Here is a 26,168-nt window from a genome sequence, read left to right as displayed (position 1 = left end):
CATCCATACAGCCAAACGGTGCAGTTGAAGACTATTGTCACCATGGGGAATAACACTGCATTACTCTACTGACTGTGGGATTCATTTCTCACTTTGCCTGCTGACTTTCCTCCCTCATCTTCTGTACATAGTATACTGTACATAGTGTTATGTACAGTATATTTGTTTGTGTGTAGGGATAGGCATTTGAAATCATTTCACTATGCAAATAATATCATAACAATTCTTCGGATTTCCGGACAGTTCTGATGTTTTGTGTTATTGTTTATACTTGGACACTTGCTTACTGCGCAGCCTACGTAACAGCTGCAGCACATCTCTCCTGAGTCGCACAGGCTGCGCATTAAGAAAGTTGGGCAGGGGCCAGCAGTGTGTGTGACACCTGAGGGAGAGAGAGAAAAAGTAGCCACTGAATCGCGTTAGTTAGACAAACTTGTAAATGCCATAAATTATCTATCATCCCATCTGGCAGTGCCGGTCTTTACAGCATCAAATCGATGTAAAGAAGCTAGCTAAGATACCCAGAGGCTATTTTGTTGCGATACCCATCCTTGTCTACAACGTTCCATTCAGATTAAACAACAGCCCACCTGTCGGTTGCTCGTTGTGACCTACTACTTCTCATTTAGCTAACTTAATTTCGTAATTGTTATTCCATTTTGCATTGATTGTAGATCTCCCACTTCATGTTGCTACACATGGAGCCTCTGTAGTGCCAACAGCAACAAGCTACACACGTTAATTAAAGCAGTGTAGGCTATTAGGTAGCCTATGTCTTTTTATGGGGAATACGTAAAAAAAATGAAATTCTAAAGTTTGTTATTTTATTAAATTAAGTGTATCAAATGGCATGCTATATCCTTGTGTGTAGCAATGTCACATAGATCATTTTATTTAATTGAGACAAAGCCTTTTGATTTGATGTGATTTTCATTGATAAGAATTCTTTATTTCACTCAAAAATGAATACTTTCGCAATGTATTCAAATACCAACGTCTGTTCAGATATTCAAATAGCTGTGCCCATCCATATTGGTGTGCTAATGATAAGAGCACAAGGACCTGATATCATCTCAAATCGAATCAAATTTTATTGGTCACATACACTGTTTAGAAGATGTTATTGCGGGTGTAGCGAAATGCTTGTGCTTCTAGCTCCGACAGTGCAGTAATATCTAACAAGTAATATCTAACATTTTCACAACATATACCCAAGATGCACGTAATTCTAAGTAAGGAATGAATTAAGTTTGCTGACGACACAACAGTGGTAGGCCTGATCATCGACAACAATGAGACAGCCGATAGAGAGGAGATCAGAGAACTGGCAGTGTGGTGCCAGGACAACAACCTCTCTCTCAATGTGAGCAAGACAAAGGAGCTGATCGTAGACTACTGCCGCTCTTGAAATGCACCTGCTGTTGATGGAGTGCACCACGGGGGGGACGCCTGCGTCCCACCTAGCCCATAGAGGTTAAGGATACATATATACTACCAGTCAAAAGTTTGGGGTCACTTTGAAATGTCCTTGTTTTTGAAAGTAAAGCACATTTTTTGTCCATTAAAATAACATCAAATTGATCAGAAATACAGTGCAGACATGGTTAATGTTGTAAATGACTATTGTAGCTGGAAAGGGCTGTTTTTGTTATGCAATATCTATATAGGTGCACAGAGGCCCATTATCAGCAACCATCACTCCTGTGTTCCAATGGCACGTTGTGTTAGCTAATCCAAGTTTATCATTTTAAAAAGCTAATTGATCATTAGAAAACCCTTTTGCAATTACGTTAGCACAGCTGAAAACTGTTGTGTTGATTAAAGAAGCAATAAAACTGGCCTTCTTTAGACTAGTTGAGTATCTGGAGTATTAGCATTTGAGGGTTCAATTACAGGCTCAAAATGGCCAGAAACAAAGACCTTTCTTCTGAAACTCGTTAGTCTATTGTTGTTCTGAGAAACGAAGGCTATTCCATGCGATAAATTGCCAAGAAACTGAAGATCTCGTACAATGCTGTGTACAACTCCTTTCACAGAACAGTGCAAACTGGCTCTAACCAGAATAGAAAGAGGAGTGGAAGGCCCCGGTGCACAACTGAGCTTGAGGACAAGTACATTAGAGTCTCTAGTTTGAGAAACAGACGGAATGCATACGTATTCACGTCCTTTGCTATGAAGCCCCTAAATAAGATCTGGTGCAACCAATTACCTTCAGAAGTCACATATTTTGTTAAATAAAGTCCACCTGTGTGCAATCTAATTATCACATGATCTGTCACATGATCTCAGTATATATACACCTGTTCTGAAAGGCCCCAGAGGCTGCAACACCACTTAGCAAGGGGCACCACCAAACAAGCGGCACCATGAAGACCAAAATGTACAGGGTTGGGTTATAAAAAAATATCAGAAACTTAGAAAATCCCACAGAGCACCATTAAATCCATTATTTAAAAATGGAAACAATATGGCACCACAAAAAAGTGCATTAATCAGAGAGGCAACAAAGAGGCCAATGATAACCCTGAAGGAGCTGCAAAGCTCCACAGCAGAGATTGGAGTATCTGTCCATAGGACCACTTGAAGCTGTGCACTCCACAGACCTGGGCTTTACATAAGGGTGTCCAGAAAAAAGCAATTTCTTAAGGAAACAAATAAACAAACACGTTTGGTGTTCACCAAAAGGCATGTAGGAGACTCCCCAAACATATGGAAGAAGGTACTCTGGTCAGATGAGACTAAAATTGAGCTTTTTGGCCATCAAGGAAAACACTATGTCTGGCGCAAACGCAACACCTCTCATCACCCTGAGAACACCATCCCCACAGTAAAGCATGGTGATGGCAGCTTCATGCTGTGGGGATGTTTTTCCATCGGCAGGGACTGGGAAACTGGTCCGAATTGAAGGAATGATGGATGACGCTAAATACAGGGAAATTCTTGAGGGAAACCTGTTTCAGTCTTCCAGAGATTTGAGACTGGGATGGAGGTTCACCTTCCAGCAGGACAATGACCCTAAACATACTGCTGAAGCAACACCCGAGTGGTTTAAGGGGAAACATGTAAATGTCTTGGACAGGCCAGACCTCAATCAAATTGAGAACCTGTGGTATGACTTAAAGTTTGCTGTACACCAGCGGAACCCATCCAACTTGAAGGAGCTGAAGCAATTTTGCCTTGAAGAATGGGCAAAAATCCCAGTGGCTAGATGTGCCAAGCTTATAGGGACGTACGGGGACTCTACAAAGTATTGACATTGGGGGGGTGAATAGTTACGCAATGAATTGTTATGCAGTTTTCTTGTCTTAATTCTTTATTTGTTTCACAATAAAATATATTTTGCATCTTCAAAGTTATAGGCATGTTGTGTAAATCAAATGATAGAAACCCCCCCAAAATGTATTTTAATTCCAGGTTGTAAGGCAACAAAACAGGAAAAATGCCAAGGGGGTGAATACTTTCGCAAGCCATTGTATGCCTCTTATCCAGATGGGAGAGGGCAGTGTGGTGGCGATTGCATCGTCTGTGGTTCTATTGGGGCGGTAAGCAAATTGAAGTGGGTCTAGGGTGGCAGGTAAGGTGGAGGTGATGTAATCCTTAACTAGACTCTCAAAGCACTTCATGATGACAGAAGTGAGTGCTACGGGGCGATAGTCATTTTGTTCAATTACCTTTGCTTTCTTAGGTACAGGGACAATGGTGGCTATCTTGAAGCATGTGGGGACAACAGACTGGGAAAGGGAGAGATCGAATATATCTGTGAACACACCAGCCAGCTGGTCTATGCATGCTCTGAGGATGTGGCTTGGGATACCATCTGGGCCAGCAGCCTTGCGAGGGTTAACACGCTTAAATGTCTTACTCACGTCGGCCACGGAGAAGGAGAGCCCACAGTCCTTGATAGCGGGCCACGTCGGTGGCACTGTATTATCCTCAAAGCGAGCAAAGAAGGTGTTCAGTCTGTCCGGAAGCAAGACGTCGGTGTACGCGATGTGGCTGGTTTTCCTTTTATAATCCGTGATTGTCTGTAGACCCTGCCACAAACGTCTCATGTCTGAGCCGTTGAACTGGGTCTCAACTTTGTCCCTATACCAACGTTTAGCCTGTTTGATTGCTTTGGGGAGGGAATAACTACACGGTTTGTATTCTTCCATATTCTTGCCATGGTTAAATGCGGTGGTTCGCGCTTTCAGTTTTGCACGAATGCTCCCATCTATCCACGGTTTCTGGTTGGGGTAGGTTTTAATAGTCACAGTGGGTACAACATCTCCTATGAACTTCCTGATAAACTCATTCACCGTATCGGTATATGTGTCGATATTATTTTCTGAAGCTACTCTGAACATATCCCAGTCCGCGTGATCAAAACAATCTTGAATCGTGGATTCCGATTGGTCAGACCAGCGTTGAATAGTCCTTACCACGGTTGCTTCCTGTTTGAGTTTCTGCCTATAGAAGGGAGCAAGATGAAATCGTGGTCCAATTTCACGAATGGAGGGTGAAGGAGGGCCTTATATGCATTATGGAAGGTAGTATAGAAATGGTCGAGCGTTTTGAATTTCGGTAGCCTTTTCCTCAAATTCACTTTGTTAAAATCCCCAGCTACAATAAATGCAGCCTCAGGATATGTGGTTTCCAATTTGCATAAAGTCCAGTGAAGTTCTTTGAGGGCCGCCGTGGTGTCCGCTTTGGGGGGATATAGACCTCTGTGGCTATTATTGACAAAAATTCTCTCGGGAGATAGTACGGACGGCATTTGATTGTGAGATATTCTAGGTCGGGTGAACAGAAGGACTTGAGTTCCTGTATGTTATCACAGTTACACCGTAAGTCGTTAATCATAAAACAAATACCTCCACCCTTCTGCTTCCCGGAAAGATGTTTGTTCCTGTCGGCGCGATATACTGAGAACCCAACTGGCTTTAAAGAGTCAAACAGAGAGTGCCATGTTTCCGTGAAGCAGAGTATGTTACAATCCCTGGTGTCTCTCTGAAAAGCAACTCTCACCTTGAGCTCATCAATTGTATTATCCAGAGATTGGACATTAGCGAGTAAAATACTCAGGAGCGGTGTGTGGTGTGCACGCTTCCTAAGTTGGATCAGAAGACCGCCTCGAGTAACTCTCCTTCGCCTGTGTTGTTTTGGGTCAGCCTCTGGAATAAGTTAAATTGCTCTGGGAAGAGCAAACAAAGGATCCGCTCCAGGGAAGTCGTAATCCTGGAAGTTCTGGTGAGTTACCCTTTTGTGTTGTGCAAACTCACTCTCTCTCTCTCTGTCTTTTTCTCTGTCTCTCACAAACACACACACTATTACACACGGCCATACATATATGTGCACACACGCACCCACACACACACACACACCCACACACACACACACACACACACACACACACACACACACACACACACACACACACACACACACACACACACACACACACACACACACACACACACACACACACACACACACACACACACACACACACACACACACATAGTGACAGCTGAGTGAGTGGTAAGGGAGGGTGAGGTGCCTTGTGACTGGTCTAAACCACAGTGTTTGAGATTGCTACAGTAACCAGCCCAGAGAGGGCGAGTAGCAAACGAGGGAGAGGGGCCGGAGCCGGGGATAGCAGAGCAGCAGAGCCCCAGACAGGGCCAGCTGGAGACCACAGAGGAAATGTGATATGGTGGAATGAGTTCAGACCTCTAAGGGCTCTGCTCTCTCTCACTGACTTTCGAATTTCTGCAGCCCATAGAAGTGGAAAGAAGAGTGAGGAGATTTCATCCACTTTCCAAATGGTCTGCTTCCTGTGTGATTCATTGAACAACAAAAAGACAACAACAATAACCTCGTAAAAGGAGGAAAGGAATGAAAAGCTCAACTGATGATGTTCATCTTTCTATGGTCACATTTCTTGCCAAGGTGTGTACGAAGCACGTGCATTATTCTGACACATTCATGGGTTTTTTCAAAATGTGTCAGTGTATGTCTTTGAAAATTGAAGAAGCACTTGAGAACAATTATGTTCTCAAGTACTGAGCACAAATAATCAATATGACAAAGTAATTACTACCAAAATGTTCCTGTCTCTCTTTTGTCCCCTCAGCTGCTTTCACAGAGACCACCATTAATTCAACACTATGAAGTCTAGTCAAAGAATGGTTACTGCTGGCGGTAGCAGACAGTCGATAATGACACTCAGTCACCATCTTCATACTAGCTTTCCCTTGACCCAGGGTTGTCTTCAGTAGGAACCAAACGGCTGAAATGGGGAGAGTCTCCAATAACGTGTCCAATAAGAAACGCTTGTTTTCCTTTTCCATTGCAAAATGTTGGCAGCAGTGTGCACTAATTAATATTACCCAACATGGCCATAGAAAAGCAGAGAGAGCAGCATCTCCTACCTGTAGGTGAGCCCTCCAGCACCTCCCCAGCGTAGCGGGTCTCCTTGAAGATGGGCCTGTTGTCATTCTGGTCATTGACGTCCACGAGCAGGGCTACAGGACCCTCCACCAGCTTCCCATTCAGGTCTGTAACAGACACCTCCAGCTGCAGGCAGGACACACAAGGGTCAGGACAGGAGTTCAAAGGTCACAAGAGTATTTCACTCATCCAGTTGGCATTGCAGGGTTTATGCGGGATGAACACGGGTAGATAGACATGTGAAAGTATAGAGTACCTGATTGCGTGTTAAACACCTGAGAGATTAATGTATGAGAAGAAGAGGTCAATCAAGTGGTTGAAAATGTGTAAAAAAAAGAGTATTTTGTATGAACAAGAGTAGTTTATGTATTTATTCTCGGACTCAAACACACACACACTCGGCACATAGGCACGTAACAAATAAAGCAGTGACTACATTGTTTCCAATGATATTCCACTTAAAGCACTGTAAACTCTATGTAAAAAAAAAACAGAAAGTGGTGCAAATCTAGTGCTATTCCATTTGCCTCTGTTTTCTCTCTCTCTCTCAATTTCACAACACTACAGCAGCAGAACTTATAATGTAATGAATAGATGGACAGTGATGAAAGTTAACGACTGTAATTTTCAGCCAAATGATGTCGCAAGCATTTATCTCCCGCTGAAGTGAAAATGTCACTTAGAGAGAGACTTTGAAACATCAGTCCTAGGCTCTGTGCAGGGGGGGTAATTACATTGCGTTTTGTTGCCCATGGTCCGCAATTACTCTCAACCAGCAGGAGAGATGAGTGGCTGTTCCTGTTCCTGAATGAAATGGATGGATCTGGTGTTAGAGACCTGCTCTGCCATGTTACCAGTGAGAAGACACAATGAGAGGACACATTAGGCCTGTTCTCAGATATGAAGAGGTCCTAGTAAGCTCCAAACCACAGGAAGCATCTCAAACTCACTCACCCCACTGGGCGCACACATCAGTTCAACATCTAGTTTGGATTTACATTTAGTTGAGTTGTCTGTTGTGAATTTAATGTGAAAACAACAAAACATTTTTTGGTCATTGGATGTCATTGGATTTAGGTTAAAAGTTAGGTGAAAAAAAAGACAAAATGCCCTTTGGTGATGACTTTTTGCAAATCCAATGACTTTTCATTGTCATAAAAATATTTTTTGGGGGTTGAAATGATATTGAAACAATGTTGATTCAACCAGTTTTTGCGCAGTGGGACTCCTCACTCACTTCCCAGAATGACTCTAGAGTGTGCTCTCATCAAACTATGGATTCTTTCATTCACCATAGTTATTTATCTCTCCCTATCTTCCCTCTTCACAATGTCCCCTTCTCTCCCTCGATCCACCTCCACTTCTCTCCCCTCCTAGCTCTTGACACTGTATCAGGGACCTGTGTGATGAAAGGCACTCCCTCCCTCCATCCAGCCTGCTGTCCTGCCTGGTAGCCTGCTGTGCTGCCTGGTCTGCCTGCCAGCCTCTATCAGGCTCTGGAGCTCCTGGAGACAGACTGTACATAAGCCCTCAGTGTTGTGGTGCTTATCCTGCCTTCCTCTGCCATACAGCTCCTGGTTTCTCACTGTGATATCTCTATGCAAAAGGGTGGAGCTTCATTGGCTCTTCCTATAAGAAAAGTTGAGAGCCCTCCCCCCACAGGCCCATATCATTTATTTATGTATTCAACATCTCCTTACGCTGCTGTATGGGCCCAGTCTGTCAACCCCTCACCAGCGGGACCTCTGCGGCTTAGCAGAGCACAGGCGAAACAAACAAATTCCAACATCTGACACAAGGAAGCTGATTGAATTACTATGAGTCAGAGTGTGAGCCCAGCTCTGCTTAGTTAACATACCCACCCATGTCTGAGATCCAATTTAGCACTATGTGTCGTACACTTCAATGTTGAAATGAGAAGCCTTAATGTTAATTCTTCCCTACCTGCCCCATAGTTTATATGGAGAGTGTCACGGGATACTAGGAGTGGTGGTAGAGTCAGGCGCAGAGAGCAGAGGTGAAGTATAACGACCTTTATTCTTCCCGGCACAAAACGGTCAACGCCAAAACCAACGGGCGCGTAAAACAAATGACCAACCCAGTACAACGGGCAAAACAGTCCAAAGAGAGAATACAAGGCGTAAGCCAGCACATCCAAAATAAACACAACAGTAAACGTAATCACGCACAAACCTGGGCGGGCTAAGCAGGCTTAAATAAACACAAATCAAGAACACAATAGGGAACAGGTGCAACCAATAAGACTAAACAAACAGAAAAGGAAAAAGGGATCAGCGGTGGCTAGTAGGCCGGCGACGACGACCGACAAGCGCCGCTCGAGCAGGCAGGGGAGCCACCTTCGGTGGGATTCGTGACAGTACGATTTCAAAAAGGTTTTACGGCGAAAGCATAAATTTAGAGTATGTTAGGATAGTACATTTACAAGAGTTGTGTGTAATGTTGTGCCAATTCAAAGACAGGCGTCACCAAAACCATAAAATCAGCTAAAATTATGCACTAACCTTTTACAATCTCCAACAGATGACACTCCTAGGACATTGTGTTAGACAATGCATGCATTTTTAGTTCTATCAAGTTCATATTTATATCCAAAAACAGCGTTTTACTGTGGCGTTGATGTTCAGGAAATCGTTTCCCTCCAATAACCGGCATTCAAGTCAGCACCACAAATTAAATAATTAAAATTAGAAAACATTGGTAAAATATTATATTGTCATTTAAAGAATTATAGATTTACATCTCTTGAACGCAATCAACTTGCCAGATTTAAAAATAACCTTACTGGGAAATCACACTTTGCAATAATCTGAGCACTGCGCCCAGAAAAATACGCGTTGCGATACAGACTAGCCGCCATGTTGGGGAGATCTAAAATCGAAAATACTATGTAAATAATCCATTACCTTTGATTCTCTTCATCAGATGTCACTTCCAGGTATCACAGGTCCATAACGAATGTAGTTTTGTTCAAAAAAGCTCATCATTTATGTCCAAAAATCTCCGTCTTGTTAGCACATGATCTAAGCCCGCCGGACTTCACTTCATGAACGAGGGGAAAAAATATATTTACGTTCGTTCAAACATGTCAAACGTTGTATAGCATAAATCATTAGGGCCTTTTTTAACCAGAACATGAATAATATTCAAGGTGGACGAATGCATTGTCTTTTATAACGTATTGGAATGAGGGTACCCAACATGAACTCCCGCGCCAGGTGTCTAATGGGCCATCATCGTTCCATGGCTCTTGTTCGGTCAGATCTCCCTCCAGAAGACTCAAAACACTTTGTAAAGGCTGGTGACATCTAGTGGAAGCAATAGGAAGTGCCAAAATATTCCTCAGCCCCTGTGTTTTTCAATGGCATAGGTTTAAAGGTAATACAACACATCAGGTATTCACTTCCTGTCAGAATCTGTCTCAGGGTTTTGCCTGCCAAATGAGTTCTGTTATACTCACAGACACCATTCAAACAGTTTTAGAAACTTTAGGGTGTTTTCTATCCATATATAATAAGTATATGCATATTCTAGTTACTGGGTAGGATTAGTAACCAGACTAAATCGGGTACATTTTTTTATCCAGCCGTGCAAATACTGCCCCCTAGCCCTAACAGGTTAAGGAGCCTGGCCGATAGGAGATTGTGAAACGAAATCGGGTAAAGAACATGGCCCACCTGGCCTGACGGGGATTCAGTCTCCTAGCTGCCCGGATGTACTCGAGATTATGGTGGTCAGTCCAGATGAGGAAAGGGTGCTTAGCCCCCTCAAGCCAGTGTCTCCACACTTTCAGAGCTTTGACTACAGCTAACAACTCCCGGTCCCCCGGACCGAGCTTCCGAGAAAAGAAAGCGCAAGCGCGGAGTTTTGGTGGCGTGCCCGAGCGCTGTGATAGCACGGCCCCCACCCTAGTCTCGGACGCGTCCACCTCCACTATGAGTGATTCCATGCAGGAAGTGGCCTGTCTGACAAGTTGTGTTTCATCTTGGCTCTTTTTATTGAAGACTGAGGATCTTTGCTCTAACGTGACACTTCCTACGGCTCCCATAGGCTCTCAGAGCCCGGGAAAAGCTGAACGATATCGAGGCAGCCTCTGGCTGAAACACATTATCGCTTTTGGCAAGTGGCCGATCAGAGTACTATGGGCTTAGGCGCGTGCCCGAGTCGACCGAATGCTTTACTTTCTTTCGTCTGTTTACCTAAACGCAGATTCCCGGTCGGAATATTATCGCTTTTTTATGAGAAAAATGGCATAAAAATTGATTTTAAACAGCGGTTGACATGCTTCGAAGTACGGTAATGGAATATTTAGAATTTTTTTGTCACGAATTGCGCCATGCTCGTCACCCTTATTTACCCTTTCGGATAGTGTCTTGAACGCACAAACAAAACGCCGCTGATTGTATATAACTATGGATTATTTTGAACCAAACCAACATTTGTTATTGAAGTAGAAGTCCTGGGAGTGCATTCTGACGAAGACAGCAAAGGTAATAACATTTTTCTTATAGTAAATCTGACTTTGGTGAGTGCTAAACTTGCTGGGTGTCTAAATAGCTAGCCCTGTGATGCCGGGCTATCTACTGAGAATATTGCAAAATGTGCTTTCACCGAAAAGCTATTTTAAAATCGGACATATCGAGTGCATAGAGGAGTTCTGTATCTATAATTCTTAAAATAATTGTTATGCTTTTTGTGAACGTTTATCGTGAGTAATTTAGTAAATTCACCGGCAGTGTTCGGTGGGAATGCTAGTCACATGCTAATGTAAAAAGCTGGTTTTTGATATAAATATGAACTTGATTGAACACAACATGCATGTATTGTATAACATAATGTCCTAGGGTTGTCATCTGATGAAGATCATCAAAGGTTAGTGCTGCATTTAGCTGTGGTTTGGGTTTATGTGACATTATATGCTAGCTTGAAAAATGGGTGTCTGATTATTTCTGGCTGGGTACTCTGCTGACATAATCTAAGGTTTTGCTTTCGTTGTAAAGCCTTTTTGAAATCGGACAGTGTGGTTAGATTAACGAAAGTCTTGTCTTTAAAATGGTGTAAAATAGTCATATGTTTGAAAAATTGAAGTTTTTGCATTTTTGAGGTTTTTCGAATAACGCGCCACGGGATTACACTGGCTGTTACGTAGGTGGGACGATTTGGTGCCACCTACCCTAGAGAGGTTAACGTACAGGTCATGCTCCAGCAGTCGCCCAAGCGCCTTGCACACCAGGGATACATGCGCGGGGCATGTGGCGGAATAGATCAGGATGTCATCAATATACACCAACACATCCTGCCCATGCAGGTCCCTGAGAATCTCGTCGACAAAGGATTGAAAAACAGCTGGAGCATTCTTTAACCCATACGGCATGGCGAGGTACTCATAGTGGCCCGATGTGGTACTAAACGTGGGATTCCACTCATCTCCTCCCCGAATACGCACCAGATTGTACGCACTCCTGAGGTCCAGTTTAGTGAAAAAACGCGCTCCGTGAAATGATTCCACCTCCGAATGGTTGAGAGGTAGCGGGTAACTAAACCCCACTGTGATGGAATTTAGACCTCGATAACCAATGCACGGACGCAGACCTCCCTCCTTTTTCTTAACGAAAAAGAAACTCGAGGAGACGGGTGACATGGAGTGCCGAATGTACCCCTGTCTCAGAGATTCTGTGATATATGTCTCCATAGCCAACGTTTCCTCTTGTGACAATGGGTACACGTGACTCCTGGGAAGTGTAGCGTTTACCTGGAGGTTTATCGCGCAATCCCCTCGTCGATGAGGTGGTAATCGGGTCGCCCTCTTCTTACAGAAGGCGATAGCCAAATCGGCATATTCAGAGGGAATGCACACAGTGGAAACCTGGTCTGGACTCTCCACCGTCGTCGCACCGATGGAAACTCCCTTACACCTGCCTGAACACTCCTCTGACCACCCTCTGAGCGCCCCCTGTCTCCATGAAATATCAGGATTGTGATTGGCCAGCCAGGGAATCCCCAGCACCACCGGAAACGCAGGCGAATCAATGAGGAAGAGACTAATCCGTTCCCCATGATCCCCCTGCGTTACCATGTCCAGTGGAACCGTGGCCTCCCTGACCAGCCCTGACCCTAATGGTCGGCTATTTAAGGAGTGCACGAGGAAAGGTTGGTCCAACGACACCAGGGGAATCCCTAGCCTTAATGCGAGCCCACAATCCATAAAGTTTCCAGCTGCGCCTGAATCAACTAGCGCCTTATGCTGAAAAGAGGGAGAAAACTCAGGAAAAGTTATAAGCACAAACATATGGCCAACAGGGAGCTCTGGGTGAGGCTGGTGCTTACTCACCTGGGGTGAACGAGGAGTGCTCTGCCTGCCATCCCGATTCCCAGAGGAGCTCCTCCAGCACCGGTCGGCAGTGTGTCCTCTCCGACCACACCGGGTACAGAAGGAGCCTCCTCCTCCGGTTCCCCTCGATGCGACCCCCCCCCCCTAGCTCCATGGGGATGGGAGCCGGAGGGCCTGGAGGTGGAACCAACAGGGCCCGTTCTGGACACCCGCGGGCAGCCAGGAGGTTGTCGAGACAAATGGACATGTCAATGAGTTCGTCTAGGGAGACGGTCGTGTCCCGACAGGCTAGCTCCCGGCGGACGTCCTCCCAGAGGCTACCACGATAGTGGTCCATCAGGGCCCTGTCATTCCACCCCGCCCCAGCAGCCAAGGTCCGGAACTCCAGAGCAAAGTCCTGTGCGCTCCTCGTCTCCTGCCGCAGGTGGAACAGCCATTCACCCACCGCCCGGTCTTCTGGTGGGTGGTCGAACATGGCCCGGAAACGGCGGGTGAACACGGGGTCCCTCGCCGAGTCTGGGCCATAGCACACTGCGTTGGCCCACTCCAGGGCATGACCTCTCCCGAGGGAGTCGGACGAACGGTAGCCAGGTACAACTCCAGCTGTAGCAGGAACCCCTGGCACCCAGCCGCCGCTCCATCATACTCCCTGGGGAGAGCCAGGCGTAGGGCCCCGGATCCGAACGCCAGAGGAGGGTAGTAGGTGGAGGGGGAAGAGGATCGGGGGATGAGGTAGGGAGACCACTCTTCACCCATCGGTCCATCCTCTCCATCATTTGATCCATGGCCGAACCGATCCGGTGGAGAATGCTGATATGATGGAGGACTCGTTCCTGCATCGATGGGAGAGGGGGTGCGGCTGCTCCTGCTGACTCCATAACTGGTGCGGGATTCTGTCACAGGATACTAGGAGTGGTGGTAGAGTCAGGCGCAGAGAGCAGAGGTGAAGTATAACGACCTTTATTCTTCCCGTCACAAAACGGTCAACGCCAAAACCAACGGGCGCGTAAAACAAATGACCAACCCAGTACAACGGGCAAAACAGCCCGGAGAGACAATACAAGGCGTAAGCCAGCACATCCAAAATAAACACAACAGTAAACGTAATCCTGCACAAACCTGGGTGGGCTAAGCAGGCTTAAATAAACACAAATCAAGAACACAATAGGGAACAGGTGCAACCAATAAGACTAAACAAACAGAAAAGGAAAAAGGGATCAGCGGTGGCTAGTAGGCCGGCAACGACGACCGCCGAGCGCCACTCGAACAGGCAGGGGAGCCACCTTCGGTGGGATTCGTGACAGAGAGCTACTCAGTATGCTCATTGTACTCTGCACTGTCTGAAGATATTGTCGGAAGACGTCACGTACCGGTACCTTGAAAGTGTTTAACCCCAGACTGGATCAGTGTCATTTCAAGAGATAATGAACACTCTAAAACTAAAATGAGAAAAATTGAATTAGTGTATGACATCACTTGACATTACAGTCACACAGTCACCTCTGTCCACTGTTTCACACCATCAGAATAACTTATGTAACCGCTTCCTCTCTGCCGTCCAATAGAAATAGCTAACAGGATAATTCCCCTGAGAGTCAGACCCAAGGTATCCATCACAGAGAGTGGTCCGGTGGCAGTGCCCTTCTCTTCTCTTATCTAGCACATGAGCTGCTCCTGCTCCCCTCACTATTAGTAATGCATGATATCTCTCCCCATCTCTATCACACAGGTCATCCACTCTCCCTCTATCTCTTCTATCTCTTCTATCTCTCCATCTCCAGTGGTGGGCCCCAGGCCAGGCGCACAAGGCATAATGGTAGTATTGAACAGAAGGTGAAGTGAGAGCGTTAGGTGTTAGAGACCTAATGGCCCTATACATTATCAACTCTTCTCCTCTGTCCTTTCTCCTCGACTGTGTGGTCGGTGTGGAAGCAGCAGCACAGACTACAGTACAGTAGCAGGGGATTTTTATGAGGGGCCATTTCCTCTACCTCTGTCTTCATCAGCAAAACTGACTCCCAACTAATGGTGCTCACATGAGCAAACTCACAATCTCATCTTCTCCAGCAAACCATGTCCCACACAAACACAAAGGTTAAAATCATAAAAATCATAAACAACATATAGTATATATGTCTGTATATGACCTAGACTCAAAAACACATACCATCTAGTCCTGTGTATCTGATCCGTCTTGTCTGAACCATCAAAAGTCATTCATGTTTCAGTGTTTTGTACCGTAGCATATGTGTGGTTTAAATAAGCCACCTAACATTACTAAGTACACCTTAAAAATACTAACAAACAAAACACATAGACTAATCCTGATAATTACACACACACCCACACACACATGCACACACACCAAAAGTACAAAACATGAATAGGGTAACAGCTAAATGAGATAACACATTCATTTAGGGATATTTAGGAACACAAAAGGCCTCCTTTGGAGACAGGGATTTATAAACAGGCCCCCCTGTGAGTCCTATTGATATTCTCCTTGACACAAACACACCTCACAGCGTGCCATGTCTGAGTGACTAAGATAACATTAGCTGTGAGCAAGGCACCTCACATCTGATCTTTGGAGAATGTATGAACAGCGCCATCATCTGTATGGGAGACAAAGGAAGCCCGACTTCAAATGCAGGACTGTGCATACTGTATGCAATTACTTTTCAAATACCACAAACTCACCCCATCAAATAGCTTTAATTTGCCAGTCTAACTCAGTGACAGTCAACACACACCTCAGCTAAATGACACTGCTTGCCTTGTACTCTTACCTCTGTTGTTTTCAAACATTCCATTTCTTCCAAATGTTTACACCCTGTCAATTGCACTTAATCTCACAGTACACACTCCTGGTGCTGTACAGAGAAATGCATTTACAGCTATGTTCACTGGAGTTTTAGACAATGTACACAAATTCTATGTACTACAGTACATTTCTTTACTTCTTTCTTTGTCCATGTGACTAGAACTCTGTCTCTGGCGAGGTGAGGTGAGATGACCCTTCTGGCTGGTGGAAAAACATGTCATGATGCAAGGCTCTCTAATTACACACTGTTCCTGCTTTATCTGTTGATTTATTTCTAAATCAGGGCCAGATGAATGAGAGATACCAGACCAGTGATTTAAGAGATAGCTAAAGAAAGCCACACCGTCCGCTGGCCGTGTGTTTGCACATCCATTATGCATTGTACCTATAAATTCATTATTCATACATACTTTGGGTATCGAATTTACCTCATCGATTTCAGTAGCTTCTACAAATTATCAGGCAGCCTTATTTTGACAAGCATTTGTATTAAACAATAGAACATTTGACCTTACATCAACTGAGATTATTATGTGTAAGTACTTGGAATGAGTACTTGTCTGTAGCCCAGGACCTCTAACCGAGATAATTTAAATTGTGGGTGAAAAAGTCAGCTACAGCAATGCAGTAAGACAGGGCTTTGTATAGTGCTGAATAAGTCAAATGCTGTAGAAGACAATAGATAGAAGACAACGACTGAAGTCAGTGACAACATACTTTACCTAGCATAGCTGGGTAATTCACTTCTCAAATCTGTAACTCCTCTCTCTTTCTTTCTCCGATAGACATACCAGCAACTACTTACTATGGGACTATGAAACACATGCACTACCCCCCATAGTCTCACACACGTTCTGTGGAGTCGACTGAATTAACTCCCACACGTCCCCATGGCACATGCTTAACTAGTATCTCAATGTGGATGAAAGCCTGTGGCCCCAGAGGAACAGCGCACTGGTATGGCATGTGTAGGAGCCTATATACTTAGAAAAAAGGGTTCCAAAAGTGTTCTTCGGCTGTCCCCATAAGAGAACACTTTTGGGTTCCATGAAGAACCCTCTGTGGAGAAGAACACTTTTAAGTTCTAGATTGCACCTTTTTTTCTAAGAGTGTATAGGAGACTTTAACATGTAAGAGCCTGCAGCTCACTCCCAAAGGTCAAAATTAATGAAGGGAGAATTTTCATGTACTTAAAATACAGTCATTGAGCATTATTTGCTAAATCTGCATACATTGCTGAATGACTCGTAATGCACTCGTAAGCATGTGGTGCCCTGAGAAAACGAGCCAAAGGCAGCGAGAGAATTTCACAGTCCAAACTGAATCAATGGCAGGCACGTTGCCCTAATTTCCCGGTGCCATTCCTGAGAGGGAGGCAGCTAGCTGCTAATGGGAGCCCAGTGGCAATGCATTGCATTCTGTACACAGCTCTGTGCTTGTTCGAAAAATGAGTTAGCGATTTCTATCACTCTAAATATTTCCTAAAGTTTAAAATGTGTGAGTTTTTAAGAGGCGGCAGTGATTTAATTTGGAGGAAAATTACTTATTAAAGGTAGGGAGAATGAGAGAAGACGGGTTTCTCTCGCTCTCTGGTGAGAAAATTACACGCAGCGCACATCACTGGCTGTCACAGTCCGCCATTAAAGCATGTTAATTAGCTGAGTTGGCCATGCCTTCACAAACTACAGATATCAGAACACTCACTTCTCCATGCGTACATAATTCTCTTTCCCTTTCTCTCTCTCCCTCTCTCTGAGTGGTTAGATATCTTTCTATCTTTATCACTGTAAAAACTAAGAGATCAAATATTTCAAATTGAGCCATAAGAGCTCTCTACTACCCTTTATGGTTGATCAACCTTCTCTGTCTACCTCCCTCTCTGAGTGGTTTGCTAGCTCTCTCTCTTACTTTCTCTCTCTCTTACTCAACATTCAAGAGTCAACTCTACCATTTACTAGCCTCACATGCCGTCTGATCTCGCTAGCTTACATGGATGTTCGCTTCATGGTAATAGCGCAGTGGTAATCAGTCTGGTAATTACGAGGCCAACCATTTACTGTAGATTGAATAAAACACAATGGATAATATCTGCTTGAGTCACGTATCGTTGATAGTTTCCACATTGACGTCTCACAAAAGGGATCGTCAAACACAGCCTTAGTCCAAAAAAGAACATTGATGAAAACCATTTCACATGCACACACCTCTGAAGAAAAAGTCAGTAACCTTGACATGAGAATGACTGTTCCTTTTTAGTAGAGGAAAGCCATTTATTGGGTTCCCTCCCTGAACTACAATAACCACTAAAACAGAATACTGTACACCTTGAATAAGCATTAATTGACTAACACAGAGGATGAAAGGAGCTATAGACCACTGCAGAAGCAACCATGCATTGCAAAACTGGAGAGCAACCTGTCCGGTGAAGTCCACAAAACATATTGCATGTATCAAACAGTTACATGACCTACAGCAGGGATCATCAACTAGATTCAGCCACTGGTCAATTTTTTTCTTGAGCGGATGGTCAGAGGGCCCGAAGATAATTACAAATAATTTGTAGACAGCAAATTGACCGCAAGAAGCCCAAACAGATATAATATTTGACTAAAACATAATTTCAAAACTTGCTTACATTTGTATACAATCGCATATATCTAATCACCTATGCTTAGTCTAATATGGTGACAACTAAAAGATACCAAAAACGATTTAGTCCAATAAATGTAAGCTTAATATGATATGGCTGTCCTTGGTACAGATTTCTCTGTGGGGGGGGGGGTGCATGCGTGAGTGTGTGGTGTGCGTGAAAGTAGAATAAGCATGTTGACTCACCCTACTTCTAGAGAAACCACAATACCATCCTCCTCTTTCATGTTGGTCTATGACTCTGTCATACAGTACACACTTTTAGATTTGGTTGTCCTAGGCTACCTGGCTAAAACACTTGCTTTCTAGCCTAACTTCCTTTCATGTGCAACAATGCGCCAGGCCAGCTAGTTAACAATATTATACTACTTCTTCTAGCTACATGTTGAACTTCCATTCTCTCAGGCCAGGGGCACAGTGTGTGAATTTATGGTTGGATCAGAATCACCATTATAATCATTGGCCAGTACGGAGAATTAAGTAAAACCACAATTCTAAATCCCTATCTCCATCCATGGCTATGGCCGATTTTAGCTAGCTAGCCACCTGAGGTCAACGACACAAGATGCAACAATTCAAGTTTTTTTTCTGTCAATGATGTTTAGCTTCTGATATGATTAGTTCAGGAATTTTTTTTTGGGGGGGGGTCGAGATGAGGAGGGGGATAATTTAAGATACTCTGAACTTTGAAGAGGTAGGTTTTCAGGTGCTTTCGGAAGATGTGCAGGAACTCTGCTGTCCTAGCTTTAGGTGGAAGCTGTTTCCACCATTGCGGTGCCAGGACAGAGAAAAGCTTGGACTGGGCTGAGCGGGAGCTGCACTCCCATAGGGGTGGGAGGGCCAAGACACCAGAGGTGGCAGAACGGAGCGCTTGGGTTGGAGTGTTGAGTTTGAGCATAGTCTAAAGGTAGGGAGGGGCAGTTCTTCTTGCTGCTCCGTAGGCAAGCACCATGGTCTGAGCGCACATGCTGATTGGCTATTATTTTATTGAAAAAAATATCAAGGGAGGCCAAATGCTCGCTGGCTTCCCTTGCATTCAATGCTACGGGCGGCAACAATGCCATACACTTTTGGACCAGACAGCATCAGATAGATATCCTGCATATACTGAGACAAAGGGCTGTTTCGTTCGCTCGGATGCTTTCTCCGGTGAAATACATTCAGCCTATTGCGAAATTAAGGACATTTATGGTCATTTTTTAGGGGGAAGCCTGGCTTCCGCTTGGCATCCATGAATACATGCCACTGAGTTTTTCTCTAATCAGTTAGAAATGCTACAGAATATTGGCTGCTGACTATGTCGACTCTTTTGGAGAAAAGGCTTGGAGTAGCTTAAAGGCTTGAAGTACATCAAAAAAAAAAAAAATCCTGCCTCTTTCCTTTTCCTCTCGCACTTGCTCACTTGCTCACTCTCTCGCTCTCTCTGTCTCTTTTCCTCTCTCAGTATGGACACATTGACTTTGAAACGAAATCCCTGTGAGGGCAGCTAGAGAATGGGTTCATTAGAAAAGAGGGCCCTGTGCTGTGGCTGTGTGTGGCCTGGACCACTGTGGGGCTCTGCTCATTGTGACATTGAAATAGAGCTGAGTGGGGACTTTATCATTTACCTTAAATATACTCAGAAAGGACTGTATGGAAGTGCTGAAAGAGCCAAGTCAAGCATTAGAAAGCCGCTCCACTTCATCATGTTGAAGATTCACTCTGTATTTAGCTCCTAGTAGGCATTCAAGAGCCTGCCGCGCATTCCTCACATTCCAGAGAGACTGCTCTCCTCTCCTGCAGCTCTGCCTATTTCAGGCTACCTCTACCTCCAACACATCACACCTGCCTCAGTGGACTGGGCTGGCCCTAGCCTTTTGGGGGCCCTAAGCGAGATTTGGTTTGGGTGGCCCCCACCTCGCATCAAAAAAAAATTGCGGCCCCTCACTTGACAGTGGAGAGACATTTTTCCTGCAATTCTATTTATTTTTCCATAGGGCAGAAAAAAAATATGTTTTACAGTTAATTTCCTGTAATTCTAACCATTTTGCCATGTGGTGGAGGTACATTTTAGCAGTTTTAAAAGCCTACAAGAGCGGAAATAAATGTTCAGCTGAAAGACAAATCCCATAGCTTACCCATGATGTTGCACAATGATTTAAGTAATCGTTTTAGTCAAAGTATGATATATTTGGGTTTGAAGTGGTAACTTTTGATAACGTGCTAATACTTTTCAGTCTATGTTTCTTTACAGGGCTGGGTTTTATTGGAATGTTACCAACCACCAGCATGGCATTGTTAATTAATCAGAAACACATGCAAAGTTCTTTCTCTTTGTGAGTCACGACAGAGCTGAGCAATATTATAGATAATCTTTAACAGAGCTGAACAGCTTTTTGCCGTAGCCTACACTCGGCCGCCTGAGCCATGAAGCAAATTAAAACAGGGTGTGAAAACCTCCATGCCCCTCCACTTTTTTACCAGCAGATTATCATAATCCATTGGATAATTTGTGAAGTTTCACTTGGTTTTAGCTAGTCTGTATCGAGCAAAGTCGTTGTAACCTATCATTTCAGCTGTGAAAACCATGGCATGACCATGGGTTGACTTGGCATTTCTGTAGAGAAGCTGAATAGCCTGCCAGCAGCCTATCATTGCAATGTCGAAAAACAAATCTCTAGTCCAAACTGTTCAATAGCTAGACTATCCATATTACCAGAGCTTTTTTATATTCTTTCTATCTCTATGGCGGATTTGCGGACGCAATTAATGGAACATCCCAAAACTTTAGAGATAAAAATAGATGGCAAAGTTAAAGATACTGGTTTCCCCTATTCATCTGTGCAACACGTTTCCCTAAATGCTTATGACAAATCCAGCTCCAGCTATCAGTGCCCTTCTTGTTGTTATTTGTCCACTCCATGAGGAAATCACCACAATGTTCCCACCCTCAATTCGTGAATATGTATTAGCAGCCTGCTTCATTCTTTGGAGGTGGAACCTAAACGGGAATTTTCGCTGTAGGAAAGGAATTATGTTGAAATATGTATGAAATCTGCATACATTGCTGAATGACTCGTAATGCTCTCGTAAACATGGGGTGTCCTGAGAAAACGAGCCAAAGGCAGCGAGATAATTTCACAGTCCAAACTGAATCAATGGCAGGCACGTTGCCCTAATTTCCCAGTGCCTTTCCTGAGAGGGAGGCAGCTAGCTGCTAATGGGTGCCCAGTGGCAATGCATTGCATTCTGTACACAGCTCTGTGCTTGTTAGGAAAATGAGTTAGGGATTTCTATCACTCAAAATATTTCCTAAAGTTTAAAATGTGTGAGTTTTTAAGAGGAGGCAGTGATTTAATTTGGAGGAAAATTACTTATTAAAAGTAGGGAGAATGAGAGAAGACGGATTTCTCTCGCTCTCCGGTGAGAAAATTACACGCAGCGCACATCACTGGCTGTCACAGTCCGCCATTACAGCATGTTTATTAGCTGAGTTGGCCATGCCTTCAGAAACTGCAGATATCAGACCACTCACTTATACATGCTTACATAATTCTCTTTCCCTTTCTCTCTCTCCCTCTCTCTGAGTGGTTAGATATCTTTCTATCTTTATCACTGTAAAAACTAAGAGATCAAATATTTCAAATTGAGCCATAAGAGCTCTCTACTACCCTTTATGGTTGATCAACCTTCTCTGTCTACCTCCCTCTCTGAGTGGTTTGCTAGCTCTCTCTCTTACTTTCTCTCTCTCTTACTCAACATTCAAGAGTCAACTCTACCATTTACTAGCCTCACATGCCGTCTGATCTCGCTAGCTTACATGGATGTTCGCTTCATGGTAATAGCGCAGTGGTAATCAGTCTGGTAATTACGAGGCCAACCATTTACTGTAGATTGAATAAAACACAATGGATAATATCTGCTTGAGTCACGTATCGTTGATAGTTTCCACATTGACGTCTCACAAAAGGGATCGTCAAACACAGCCTTAGTCCAAAAAAGAACATTGATGAAAACCATTTCACATGCACACACCTCTGAAGAAAAAGTCAGTAACCTTGACATGAGAATGACTGTTCCTTTTTAGTAGAGGAAAGCCATTTATTGGGTTCCCTCCCTGAACTACAATAACCACTAAAACAGAATACTGTACACCTTGAATAAGCATTAATTGACTAACACAGGGAATGAAAGGAGCAATAGACCACTGCAGAAGCAACCATGCATTGCAAAACTGGAGAGCAACCTGTCCGGTGAAGTCCACAAAACATATTGGATGTATCAAACAGTTACATGACCTACAGCAGGGATCATAAACTAGATTCAGCCACAGGCCAATTTTTTTCTTGAGCGGATGGTAAGAGGGCCCGAACATAATTACAAATAATTTGTAGACAGCAAATTGACCGCAAGAAGCCCAAACAGATATAATATTTGACTAAAACATAACAATTTCAAACCTTGCTTACATTTGTATACAATCGCATATATCTAATCACCTATGCTTAGTCTAATATGGTGACAACTAAAAGATACCAAAAACGATTAAGTCCAATAAATGTAAGCTTAATATGATATGGCTGTCCTTGGTACAGGTTTCTGTGTGTGTGTGTGTGTATGTGTGTGTGTGTGTGTGTGTGTGTGTGTGTGTGTGTGTGTGTGTGTGTGTGTGTGTGTGTGTGTGTGTGTGTGCGCGCGCGCGCGCGCGCGCGCGTGTGTGGTGTGGTGTCCGTGAAAGTAGAATAAGCATGTTGACTCACCCTACTTCTAGAGAAACCACAATACCATCCTCCTCTTTCATGTTGGTCTATGACTCTGTCCTACAGTACACACTTTTAGATTTGGTTGTCCTAGGCTACCTGGCTAAAACACTTGCTTTCTAGCCTAACTTCCTTTCATGTGCAACAATGCGCCAGGCCAGCTAGTTAACAATATTATACTACTTCTTCTAGCTACATGTTGAACTTCCATTCTCTCAGGCCAGGGGCACAGTGTGTGAATTTATGGTTGGATCAGAATCACCATTATAATCATTGGCCAGTACGGCGAATTAAGTAAAACCACAATTCTAAATCCCTATCTCCATCCATGGCTATGGCCGATTTTAGCTAGCTAGCCACCTGAGGTCAACGACACGAGATGCAACAATTCAAGTTTTTTTTCTGTCAATGATGTTTAGCTTCTGATGTGATTTGTTCAGGATTTGTATTTTTTTTGGGGGGGGGGGGTCGAGATGAGGAGGGGGAGAATTTAATATACTCTTTGAACTTTGAAGAGGTAGGTTTTCAGGTGCTTTCGGAAGATGTGCAGGGACTCTGCTGTCCTAGCTTTAGGTGGAAGCTGTTTCCACCATTGCGATGCCAGGACAGAGAAAAGCTTGGACTGGGCTGAGCGGGAGCTGCACTCCCGTAGGGGTGGGAGGGCCAAGACACCAGAGGTGGCAGAACGGAGCACTTGGGTTGGAGTGTCGAGTTTGAGCATAGTCTAAAGGTAGGGAGGGGCAGTTCTTCTTGCTGCTCCGTAGGCAAGCACCATAGTCTGAGTGCACATGCTGATTGGCTATTATTTTATTTTAAAAAATATCAAGGGAGGCCAAATGCTCGCTGGCTTCCCTTGCATTCAATGCTACGGGCGGCAAAAATGCCGTACTCTTTTGGACCAGACAGCATCAGATGGATATGCTGCACATACTGAGACAAAGGGCTGTTTCGTTCGCTCTGATGCTTTCTCCGGTGAAATACATTCAGCCTATTGCGAATTTAAGGACATTTATGGTCATTTTTTAGGGGGAAGCCTGGCTTCCCTTGGCATCCATGAATACATGCCACTGAGTTTCTCTCTAATCAGTTAGAAATCCTACAGAATAGTGGCTGCTGACTATGTCGACTCTTTTGGAGAAAAGGCTTGGAGTAGCTTAAAGGCTTGAAGTACATCAAACAAAAAAAATCCTGCCTCTTTCCTTTTCCTCTCGCTCTTGCGCACTCTCTCTGTCTCTTTTCCTCTCTCAGTATGGACACATTGACTTTGAAACGAAATCCCTGTGAGGGCAGCTAGAGAATGGGTTCATTAGAAAAGAGGGCCCTGTGCTGTGGCTGTGTGGCCTGGACCACAGTGGGGCTCTGCTCATTGTGACGTTGAAATAGAGCTGAGTGGGGACTTTATCATTTACCTTAAATATACTCAGAAAGGACTGTATGGAAGTGCTGAAAGAGCCAAGTCAAGCATTAGGAAGCCGCTTCACTTCATCATGTTGAAGATTCACTCTCTACTTAGCTCCTAGGAGGCATTCAAGAGCCTGCCGCGCATTCCTCACATTCCAGAGAGACTGCTCTCCTCTCCTGCAGCTCTGCCTATTTCAGGCTACCTCTACCTCCAACACATCACACCTGCCTCAGTGGACTGGGCTGGCCCTAGCCTTTTGGGGGCCGTAAGTGAGATTTGGTTGGGGTGGCCCCCACCTCGCATCAAAAAAAATGTGCGGCCCCTCACTTGACAGTGGAGAGACATTTTTCCTGCAATTCTATTTATTTTTCCATAGGGAAGAAAAAATATATGTTTTACAGTTAATTTCCTGCAATTCTAATCCTTTTTGCCATGTGGTGGAGGTACACTTTAGCAGTTTTAAAAGCCTACAAGAGCGGAAATAAATGTTCAGCTGAAAGACAAATCCCATAGCTTACTCATGATGTTGCACAATGATTTAAGTCATTGTTTTAGTCAAAGTATGATATATTTGGGTTTGAAGTGGTAACTTTTGATAACGTGCTAATACTTTTCAGTCTATGTTTCTTTACAGGGCTGGGTTTTATTGGAATGTTACCAACCACCAGCATGGCATTGTTAATTAATCAGAAACACATGCAAAGTTCTTTCTCTTTGTGAGTCGCGACAGAGCTGAGCAATATTATAGATCATCTTTAACAGAGCTGAACAGCTTTTTGCCGTAGCCTACACTCGGCCGCCTGAGCCATGAAGCGAATTAAAACAGGGTGCGAAAACCTCCATGCCCCTCTACTTTTTTACCAGCAGATTATCATTATCCATTGGATAATTTGTGAAGTTTCACTTGTTTTTAGCTAGTCTGTATCGAGCAAAGTCGTTGTAGCCTATCATTTCAGCTGTGAAAACCATGGCATGACCATGGGTTGACTTGGCATTTCTGTAGAGAAGCTGAATAGCCTGCCAGCAGCCTATCATTGCAATGTCGAAAAACAAATCTCTAGTCCAAACTGTTCAATAGCTAGACTATCCATATTACCAGAGATTTTTTATATTCTTTCTATCTCTATGGCGGATTTTGGACACAATTAATGGAACATCCCAAAACTTTAGAGATAAAAATAGATGGCAAAGTTAAAGATACTGGTTTCCCCTATTCATCTGTGGAACACGTTTCCCTAAATGCTTATGACAAATCCAGCTCCAGCTGTCAGTGCCCTTCTTGTTGTTATTTGTCCACTCCATGAGGAAATCACCACAATGTTCCCACCCTCAATTCGTGAATATGTATTAGCAGCCTGCTTCATTCTTTGGAGGTGGAACCTAAACGGGAATTTTCGCTGTAGGAAAGGAATTATGTTGAAATAGAGGCGGCATTGCCCTCTGGTGGTGCCCTTTATAGCTACCTTCCTACAATTCTACACATTCTGCAATGGCTTATGCCATGTTATTATGATATCTGAGTGAGAATGGCTAACATAATCAATGGGGGTCCCCTGAAGGTCAAGATCCCTGGGCATGTATTCGGCCATGATTACTACAAGTTCAGATAGCTGGCTAGACTAACTACCAATCAAAAAATGGACATGGCTTATTGTCAGCTAATTGAGTGACATAACAAGAGAAAAACTGCTGATGCACAACCAAATGTACAGTATAAAAATATAAATGTTTTTTGGGGTTGGGGGCACCCTAGCGGCAGGGGCCCTATGCGAC

General features: G+C 44.0%; 1 protein-coding gene across 2 annotated transcripts in view; it reads right to left on the bottom strand.

The window, feature by feature from the left end:
- The window catches only part of LOC106573702 (cadherin-13-like), a 706,604-nt gene that overhangs the window by 349,690 nt on the left and 330,746 nt on the right, over positions 1-26,168 (bottom strand). For both annotated transcript variants that reach the window (XM_014148993.2, XM_014148994.2), the window contains one exon: positions 6,414-6,558. In XM_014148993.2, the coding sequence (XP_014004468.1) occupies positions 6,414-6,558 (145 nt within the window). The remainder of the gene's footprint in view (positions 1-6,413; positions 6,559-26,168) is intronic.

The sequence above is a fragment of the Salmo salar genome, chromosome ssa16, assembly GCF_905237065.1.
Source record: "Salmo salar chromosome ssa16, Ssal_v3.1, whole genome shotgun sequence".
NCBI lineage: Eukaryota > Metazoa > Chordata > Actinopteri > Salmoniformes > Salmonidae > Salmo > Salmo salar.
Note: the sequence above shows the minus strand (reverse complement) of the source record. Positions and strands in the feature narration are given on the sequence as shown.